The sequence below is a fragment of the Lutjanus erythropterus genome, chromosome 11 (genome assembly GCF_056507025.1).
Source record: "Lutjanus erythropterus isolate fLutEry1 chromosome 11, fLutEry1.hap2, whole genome shotgun sequence".
Taxonomy (NCBI): Eukaryota; Metazoa; Chordata; class Actinopteri; order Lutjaniformes; family Lutjanidae; genus Lutjanus; species Lutjanus erythropterus.
The window spans coordinates 11,400,807-11,411,376 of NC_139327.1; the positions used below are offsets into that span (position 1 = coordinate 11,400,807).

General features: G+C 39.7%; 2 protein-coding genes across 2 annotated transcripts; both read right to left on the reverse strand.

Annotated features, from left to right (window-relative positions):
• Positions 1-931: 931 nt before the first annotated feature.
• Positions 932-2,589, reverse strand: LOC146318688 (polyubiquitin-B). The gene is made up of 2 exons (XM_084730797.1): positions 2,437-2,589; positions 932-1,693 (listed from the first exon to the last, which is right to left on the reverse strand). The coding sequence occupies exon 2, from the start codon at positions 1,683-1,685 to the stop codon at positions 996-998; it is 690 nt and encodes a 229-aa protein (XP_084586923.1). The 5' UTR covers positions 1,686-1,693; positions 2,437-2,589; the 3' UTR covers positions 932-995.
• Positions 2,590-5,411: 2,822 nt separating this feature from the next.
• On the reverse strand, positions 5,412-8,015 carry LOC146318689 (polyubiquitin-C). Its single transcript, XM_084730796.1, has 2 exons — positions 7,864-8,015; positions 5,412-7,185 (listed from the first exon to the last, which is right to left on the reverse strand). The coding sequence occupies exon 2, from the start codon at positions 7,173-7,175 to the stop codon at positions 5,574-5,576; it is 1,602 nt and encodes a 533-aa protein (XP_084586922.1). The 5' UTR covers positions 7,176-7,185; positions 7,864-8,015; the 3' UTR covers positions 5,412-5,573.
• Between the last annotated feature and the right edge of the window lie 2,555 nt (positions 8,016-10,570).

The window sequence follows — 10,570 nt, forward strand, 5'->3', positions numbered from 1 at the left end:
CTGAACAATTTCATAATCTACAAAACTGTAAAAGGGGCCTTGCTGGTCAAGCACTCTCACTTTCAACCACAGATTTGTTCAGAGTAGAAAAGGAAATGTGAGAATTATAGGTAAGGTACTGACCTCTAGTGGTTCAACTTCACTATATGGCCTGTGAATGTACTAACATTGGAATTCATTACTTATTGAATGGATTATATGGAGCTTCTCAACCAGAGTTTGAAGTCCAAGCTTCTGTGGGTAAGATTTTGGCATTTGAACCACAAGGTTTCCCTATTACCAGGATGTAATTTATGACATAATACTAGCCAAGACTAACACTATACTACTGAAGAGGTTAAGTAAGCTATTGTGATAACTTTGCTGAGAAAAAACAAAACACCATCATTACAGCATTTTTTTTTTTTTTTTTTACTTCAGTGCGTGTTCCAGACTTCACATTGCTTCTGGTTTTAATCACCCAAGCTTTGCAGGTATCTCAATAAACCTTCTTGGAACAATTTAGAAAAAAAAGCACACTAACTTTCACCCAATTTTCTTCAAAGCATTTAAGAGGCAATGTATGCTGCAGTCACATCAACTGGCTTGTTCATGAATAACCAAGAAACAATAATTTATTAAGTGCAGATTGATAGTGTAGATAAATGATTTTATCGGTTGTTAAGGAAATCGAGCATTAAAGCAGCCAATGTGGGAGAATATGTATTAGTAATCAAAACTTCTAATCCTAGTTTATTCAACACTAAAAATTGTATGGATCAAATCTGGAATCAAATTTAAGTATCAAAATAAATCCACTTTCTAATTAGAGGGCCTTGACTATATTAATAAAATTGATTTATTCAGGAAATATATTGGTAACTGGATTTCAACCCATTAACTCTTACAGAATTCATATTCTGGACAAATATGAAAAAAGAAAATCACCATATAATTTAATCTCATCTTTTATTGGGTTACGTTGTCATGTTGATCAAGTAAAAACATGGAATGATTTATTGACCACCCCTCAGACGCAGGACAAGATGGAGGGTGGACTCCTTCTGGATGTTGTAGTCAGAGAGGGTGCGGCCATCTTCCAGCTGCTTGCCAGCAAAGATCAGCCTCTGCTGGTCAGGGGGGATGCCTTCCTTGTCCTGGATCTTGGCCTTCACGTTCTCAATGGTGTCGCTGGGCTCAACCTCCAGTGTGATGGTCTTGCCGGTGAGGGTCTTCACGAAGATCTGCATACCACCCCTCAGACGCAGAACAAGATGAAGGGTGGACTCCTTCTGGATATTGTAGTCAGAGAGGGTGCGGCCATCTTCCAGCTGCTTTCCAGCAAAGATCAACCTCTGCTGATCAGGGGGGATGCCTTCCTTGTCCTGGATCTTGGCCTTCACGTTCTCAATGGTGTCACTGGGCTCCACCTCCAGAGTGATGGTCTTGCCGGTGAGCGTCTTGACGAAGATCTGCATACCACCCCTCAGACGCAGGACAAGATGGAGAGTGGACTCCTTCTGGATGTTGTAGTCAGAGAGGGTGCGGCCATCTTCAAGCTGCTTTCCAGCAAAGATCAGCCTCTGCTGGTCAGGGGGGATGCCTTCTTTGTCCTGGATTTTGGCCTTCACATTTTCAATAGTGTCACTGGGCTCAACCTCAAGGGTGATGGTCTTGCCAGTGAGGGTCTTCACAAAGATCTGCATGTTTCTACCTGTGATAAATAAAGATTCTTTGTTACTGATGCACTTTACTGTACATCTACAAATAAACCACAATGTCAAATATATATGACAAGCCTATCATGAAATGGTATTCTTCTAATGTTAGTGACAACATCTTACAGCTACATTGTAGGAAAGCCATTTATGCTATGACTTCTTCCCGTTAGAGGTATAATATTAATTGTGAAATTGTTTCAAACATTATCTCATTATTTGGGTCATTCCTTATTACTTTATCTAAACGATACCACGAGCAGTAAAAGTGAGCTAAATCCTGCTGTATCACTTGAACATACTAGTAGGAAACGGGTGATTCGAGCACCAGCGCCATTTTAAAATAAGCTATTGTTGTTTGCCTTCGTTTTGTTCAGCTTACGTTACTCGCTAATGGACGATACAGCGAGAAATGTAACACTATTGTCAACGTTAACAAAACGTTAACATTATTGTTCGACTTGACGATTAATAAGTAAACCCAGCACGTTGTTCGTAACATAAGTTAACTAGCAACGTTATAACGTAATTCATTTAAAAAAAAACGTTATGTTGAGATTGCTAGCTAACGTTAGCTTTTACAGTCATTGTTTACGAAGCGGTTAGCTATCTGCTTAAAGGGAGAAAAGCAAAATCAGTTTAAAAAACTAGTGGCTGTAAACTGATGACAGAAAGAACAAAAGCAGGAATATGAAAATATTACTGGTAATACTATTTTTAAACGAACGATTGTACTTACTGTTTGTTTCAGACGTTTGACCTGCTTTCCTCGTATGACACCTCCCTCTGACTCTGCAGTTGCCAGGGGGACGGGATGATTTATACTGGACACGTCATCGAGCGATATTCATCCGCAATTTAAAGTAGTTCCCTTCCCCCCTTTTTTTTTAGCATGAATAGATGGTGTATAGCTGGTTTAAACGTTGAGTTTAATTGACTTACTTTAGGCCCACTTATCATATACACAAACCTACACCAGCAAAAATATAGTTTGTTTACAAAATTAGCAATAACTGTGGAATTACCTGGCAAGAAACTCTCTTGTGTGTAAACAACTGCTGTTAGTGTAAACAAAATGGGAAATTTAATGGAAGTGATCGTTTACCAAGGTGATAACTTACATAGGTGAAGGAAAAATATGGACTGTGTAAAAATATCTTGTTACAACATTTGTTTAACAATTAAATGTAAAAAAAATACTAGACAACTTAAATCACTATCATTTTGTAAATTTTTTCAACGTGACCTGAAGGATACTGAGTAGGTTATTCAGGTAGTGGACCTTTTTCATGGCGGCCATACGATATGAAATAGTCTTGTCAAAACAGGTGTTACCAGTGATACTAATTAAGGTCCTGTTCCATTTAGTGTAGCAGAGCATTTCCAGCAAACCAACATGCACAACAGCAATACCCTGAATCTGTTTGACCTGAATGGAACAGGACTTAATTAGTATCATTGGTAACACCTGTGTTAACCCTACTATTTTGTGTCAAAATGGCTCCTATGAAAAAGGTCGAAAGCCACAAAGAAACTACTATTACTTACTTATTATTACTATCTTGTCTGTATGACACGTGAGTGGTCATGTGTTAATTACGAGTCATATTGTTAACACAATAATGACACATGTCATGTGAACAAGGCATGCTGAGAAGACAGGTCCACTTCATCCAACAAAACAGGAATGTCTGGTTTATGAGACAGTTAAAGAAAAAAAAAGTTAGACAGTAAGGGTTGCACAGGCCAAATGCCACACAACTCTGGGGCACACAATCATCCAAACGAATAGACCTACATAATCTACTAGATTTTTCTTGGCCAGTTTTAATGTTTTTTTTTTGTTTTGTTTTTTAAGAATAAAGTTGCTCTGTGAAGTATACCATTAATGATGCAGGTTGTTGTCAGAATGGAATAAGTAGTGTGTCATTAATTCTTCCTCTGATTTTGATGCACAAACTGATAGCAGATTGTCAAATCAGCAGTGCTGTGAGATAAATGCCTTTGGTAGGATACACAGCTGACGGCAGATTATCCAGAAGCCAGCGTTGAGCCAGTTTAGTTTTGGATTAGATGGTAAATACCGCAGGACAATCCTTGTGCTGTCCATAATCCACACTACTTTCCTCACTGGAGACTGTAGTGTAATCCCTACACATAGCCCGCCTTGTGGGTTCAGATCAGTCAGTGGTTCAGTGTAAGGTAACATTCTTAATGCACGAGGGCAGCATGTTTATCTGAGTTGTCAGTGTCTGCACAAAGGTCATCAAGCATTCACCTCATTCAGGCTGCACAGTGAAAAAGTTTTCTTTGTATGAATTTTCTGCCACTGACTATTGTTGATGTCTCAGTGTTTTCCTGACCTTTAACACAATGTGTTTTTTTATGCAGTGTATATCCTGATTACACAGCCTCAGCCTGATGAGAGACATTGGGCTCCTTTCTGCCTGCTAACTCCAAGGACCTACGGCAATCTACAGTACGTTTGTGCAAATCTGATATGAATGTGCTGCATATTTTATCTCTCATGCACAAATGCTGCCCCTTTTTCTGTCTTGGAACACACAAACACACACTGTTCCATGTTAAGACAAAGACTACAAAGTTCCTGTTTCCTAATGCTGATGACAATTTGCACCTTAAAAAAAACACTGTTCTATACAATTTGTATGTGCCAAGACCATATATTCAGTATTGTTACCAAATAGTATTGCCTCTCCTGTCTGTTGAAACCATCACTTTTCCTTTGGTATGGCAAAACTTTATAGAGCACACATTTTCTCATTTTACTTAAGAAATCACCCCTTTTCCTTTGTTTGCGTTTTCACTCCTATTTTTTCTATGTATCATGTCAACCTCTTGCTTGACAATAGGTGGCACCATATCCTCAGTAACAGAAGTTCTTTCTACCTTGCAGAGAACAAACCTTCATACAAGTACACACATCAAAATCTTCTTGCTATAGCAGCATTCTTTACAGCTGTTATTTATGAGATATTTTTGACATGGGAACCCATTATGAACATAAAAATTCTAGTCCGATTACCCATCTACACATGCTTCTAATATTCATAATATAACTAAACCCATGTTTGTGATGGTAGAAATGACAGCTGTACAGGTAGGGTGGTTCAAGAGCTGGACATACTGGGGTTTGTCAACACTAGGGACAGATATTAACATTCCACTTTTCAAATATCTTCATATACTAAATCTGCAACTTTGATAAATACAACTGTTACAAAGTGAGACAGCTTACTGAGAATAAAAACTGGAAATGGCACTAATTTCTTTGATATGTATCAAAATAATTGTAATGGAGAATTTGTTTCCAATTACTCATTAACATGTCATGTCCTGAATGAGCACTTTGTCAAATAATTAATCATAGCTAACTGGGCCTAATCAATTTATTATGCCACTTTGTCAGTCTTAAGAATTTTAAGTAAGTCATATGCTTTAAATGTTCACACAGTAAGACTTGTATACAAAAGCACCTACTGGATTAGAATTACTGGGCATTTTAAAATGTTTACTACACCAATTTAATACCATGAAAAAACACCTGCCACATTCCTACTGTAGACAATACTGTGGTTAAACAGGATTTTTACCATGTCTGGATATTTGTTTTTACTCAATTAGTATCTATATTTTTGATATTATGATATGAATGAAGTAGAACTGAACCATGAATGAACAACACCAGAAAGATAAGTTTAAGTCTTTATTAAGTGATGTGCAAACTTTTGGTCATGTTCAGGTCAAAACCATTTTCATGTGTAACAACTTTTATAATACCGCATGTATAGCATGTCATACATAGCACATTAACTTCAGGGAAATGAGGTTAAGAACATGGAATCATAAATGACTTTACTGCCCACCCCTGAGACGCAAGACAAGATGGAGGGTGGACTCCTTCTGGATGTTGTAGTCAGAGAGGGTGCGACCATCTTCCAGCTGCTTTCCAGCAAAGATCAGCCTCTGCTGGTCAGGGGGGATGCCTTCCTTGTCCTGGATTTTAGCCTTCACGTTCTCAATGGTGTCGCTGGGCTCAACCTCCAGGGTGATGGTCTTGCCGGTGAGGGTCTTGACGAAGATCTGCATGCCACCTCTCAGACGCAGGACAAGATGGAGGGTGGACTCCTTCTGGATGTTGTAGTCAGAGAGGGTGCGACCATCTTCCAGCTGCTTTCCAGCAAAGATCAACCTCTGCTGATCAGGGGGGATGCCTTCCTTGTCCTGGATTTTAGCCTTCACGTTCTCAATGGTGTCACTGGGCTCCACCTCCAGAGTGATGGTCTTGCCGGTGAGGGTCTTGACGAAGATCTGCATGCCACCCCTCAGACGCAGGACAAGATGGAGGGTGGACTCCTTCTGGATGTTGTAGTCAGAGAGGGTGCGGCCATCTTCAAGCTGCTTTCCAGCAAAGATCAGCCTCTGCTGGTCAGGGGGAATGCCTTCCTTGTCCTGGATCTTGGCCTTGACATTCTCAATGGTGTCGCTGGGCTCAACCTCCAGGGTGATGGTCTTACCAGTGAGGGTCTTGACAAAGATCTGCATGCCACCCCTCAGACGCAGGACAAGATGGAGGGTGGACTCCTTTTGGATGTTGTAGTCAGAGAGGGTGCGGCCATCTTCAAGCTGCTTGCCAGCAAAGATCAACCTCTGCTGGTCAGGGGGAATGCCTTCCTTGTCCTGGATCTTGGCCTTCACGTTCTCAATGGTGTCACTGGGCTCAACCTCCAGGGTGATGGTTTTGCCGGTGAGCGTCTTGACGAAGATCTGCATGCCACCCCTCAGGCGCAGGACAAGATGGAGGGTGGACTCCTTCTGGATATTGTAGTCAGAGAGGGTGCGGCCATCTTCCAGCTGCTTTCCAGCAAAGATCAGCCTCTGCTGGTCAGGGGGAATGCCTTCCTTGTCCTGGATCTTGGCCTTCACGTTCTCAATGGTGTCGCTGGGCTCAACCTCCAGGGTGATGGTTTTGCCGGTGAGGGTCTTGACAAAGATCTGCATGCCACCCCTCAGGCGCAGGACAAGATGGAGGGTGGACTCCTTCTGGATGTTGTAGTCAGAGAGGGTGCGGCCATCTTCAAGCTGCTTGCCAGCAAAGATCAGCCTCTGCTGGTCAGGGGGGATGCCTTCCTTGTCCTGGATCTTGGCCTTCACGTTCTCAATGGTGTCGCTGGGCTCAACCTCCAGTGTGATGGTTTTGCCAGTGAGGGTCTTGACAAAGATTTGCATACCACCTCTCAGACGCAGGACAAGATGGAGGGTGGACTCCTTCTGGATATTGTAGTCAGAGAGGGTGCGGCCATCTTCAAGCTGCTTGCCAGCAAAGATCAACCTCTGCTGGTCAGGGGGAATGCCTTCCTTGTCCTGGATCTTGGCCTTCACATTTTCAATGGTGTCACTGGGCTCAACCTCCAGGGTGATGGTTTTACCAGTAAGGGTCTTCACAAAGATCTGCATGTTTGCACCTCTGTAAATATAAAGGATTTTGTTAGATTATATGATATTAACAAAATATCTGACAGTATCTGAGCACCATAAATTAAAAGTAAAAGTAGTTAAAAATGAAAATATTTCCCATTACTGTACACACTCAAGACATAATACTGTAGTTAACTATCAATTCAGGTCTAGTTAACAGAACATGATGCTTACATCACTAAAAATATAAAATACTATTTAAAAATATGAAAATATGAGAATATAACTGTTAAGATCTGAACTATCGGCAGCTCAGCAACCATTCCAGTCCCAGCGCCATTTTGAGATCATATTGACCTTCCTTTTGTTGAGCTGACGTTACCCGCTAATGGACGATACTGGAAATGTTGAGTCACTGCTAGAGCTAACATTAGCTAGCCACTACGTTACAGTTTCGTCAAATCGACGACGACCTGATTGAAACTGAAACTCGTAAGAAAACTGTATAACGAAGAAATAATACAGCAGCAAAAGTGACTTTATTTTACTCTAAAAGTCAGCGTCAATTTGAGGCAGATAACCCTGTTAACATTCGATAGCTAGACCAACTACAATTCTCTTGGGCTAAGCTGTAAAACCATGTCACCGTTCACCAACAAACTACCATCATCCACTGTAAAATTTTCTAAGTATAATGATCGTATAGCTAGAAATAAAAAATACTCACCTTACGTTTTCAACTTGTAAGCACTTGCTCGTAGTTGTTTCCGCCGAAAATTAATACCGCAGTACAGGCAAACACTGTGTTATATACCGGAGTCTGCAGCCGTCACACCGCCGAATCCGTCCGCCATTGAAAGTAGTCCCCGCTGATCTGTGGGGCACTATTCCGAGAAGTATGTCTTGTTATTCTTTTATTTTATTCAATAATAAACCGCTTACTCGTAGGCGTAATATTTAGACAAAACAGTGTGCTTGAAAGTCATAATTTCAACAATTTTGATCATTTTCTCCGCGGCGGAGTGATATGTCACCACACTACTTCCAGAATTTGCTAGAACCAGCATAGCAACAGGCACCTCCCCCCGTGCGTCTTATTGGACTGTACGATTGTTTGTTTGGCCAGCGATTGGTTACTACAGTAAGTAGCAGTTGTTACAGTAAGTAACGTTTATGACTACGGGATTATAACACCGATCTATTCAAGAACTACACAAGACGTAAATATCCCAAATTTTGTGTAATTCTAGGCTATAACAATGTAGCCTCTGTAATATACATACATTAACCTTTTCCCATATTCCATCTTTCTATAACATAGTTAGGATGTATCATACCCGTTGTTATATTAGGACCTCATCAAGCCTGAATGACTATGCATTTTTATGACCTGCAAAGGAGACGTGTCCCAACATGTATTCTGTTGATCTCCGACAAACGTGCCTGTTAACAGATGGAAACGTGATTGGCAAACGTGCTACCAGCTGTCCCGACAGCAGGGTAAAGTATTTCGGGCTGAGAGGAAGATAACACTGCTAACTGACCTCATTTAGCCAACCTTATTCATCCACTCTCGATCCATATCCACACTATGTTCCAGACCATCTAAATAAAGAGTGGGTTTTAGCCAGTCCGAACGTCACTGCAAAATACGTAATTTGAAAAGCAGAAATTGCTGATATAGGTCTGTATTGTCATGACCTTAATACTGAAACAAGTGATGTTTGAGACCCAGAGAGACCAGGTTGGCCTAAGGATATACTGTTTCTTATTTAGACAACCTCCAGTGTTCTTCCAGATGTCATTTTGGATTGTTTTAACGTGGTTTTACTGAAAATACGTAAGAAATATACGTAAATACGTTATCTACGTTTTTACGTAGATACGTAAAAAATGATAGTGAAGTTGTTGCTGTGTTGTGGTACATAGATATCTGTCGTTTCTCCTTATCATGATGGACATACTGTACTGAGAATAGATTGTCAAGTCACCAGCTTCAAGAGAAACATTTATATGAAAGAAGTACAAAAAAAAAAGAAAAGAAAAGAAAAACATCACAAACAGTTCCTGTACAGTGTGAACACAGTTCTCACACTCTCAACATTTTAGAAAACTACTTACAAGACAGAAAGTGAAAATGAGTTTTGTTCGTAACTCAAGCTGACTAACCAGTTCATAGGATGCACTGTAAAAATCAGACAGAATTTTAGTGGTGTTGACTAAACCTTTCTTATTAACTCATTCAAGCTGTATTTATTTCAGTTCATTACATTTAAAGGGACAGTTGACCCCAGAATCAAAAATATATTTTTTTCTCGTTTACTTGTAGCTTATTTATCTATCTAGATAGTTTTGGTGTGAGTTGCTGAGTTTTGGAGATACCAGCTGTAGAGATTTGGCTACCTTTCCTCAAATATAATGGAACTAAATTACACTTGTCTTGTGGTGTTCAAAGGACCAAAAAATACTTTCGATAAATTCAACCCAAATTCAACAGAAATCTTGACCCCATGACTCAAGATAACCCACAGACATTGTGAGCAGTTTCATGTAGGAACTATTTTCTGTCTGCCATAGAATCTACCAGAACTTTCTTTCTGCTATCTAGATGGATAAACAGCACTACAGGCAAGAGGGAAAGTGTTATTGATATTGGGATGAACTATCCCTTTAAAATTTCTAGCATGCATTTTCAGAACATTTCAGACATTATACACATTTGTTCTTCTAATTTCTTCTAACAAGTTGATTGAATCTACTGTACATTGCTCAATCAACTCCTAAAATTAAGTTTCAAAGCATGCATTTGTTTGTTAAAACAACACTGTGAAATACTGTTAAAACTTGCAGAGTGTTGTTAATACACTTTAACATAAGTCATGGTTCCTTGTTTTCACAATAATGAAAACACTGGATTTCAGTTTCCCTCACACTTAAATGTAATAAATTCCCTGGGAGCAGTTTCACATGTTGGCTTTGTGCTAATGCTGAAACAAAGGAGCTCTGAAGTGGAATGAAGAACTGACTGTTCAGATTTAGAAAACGTAAAAGGACATCAAATTTCTTTGTTTCAGTGTTATGGAACAGTTGTTGGTTTAACTTAATATCTGAAGCTTACGCTTATACGTGGTTGCTCAAGTACAACTGAATTTGATTAGAAAAGCTTGTTTTGAATCACTACCAAATTACTTCAACTTGTCTTTTCAAAGTCAGTCAACTTAAAAATTTTACACTGTTTTAAGTTAAAACAAATACTTTAGTTTTACAGTGTGTAATATGTTAGTTTTAGATTTTGTCTCTATCTTTTTCGTTATTCCCTTGTGTTATTTCACCCAAGGCATAATAGTAAGGTATTATTGAGTGTATAGTCAAAGTCACAAGACAGGGCATGGTCTTGTTCCATGAGCATAAGTCTAACTATGCCTGTCATGACG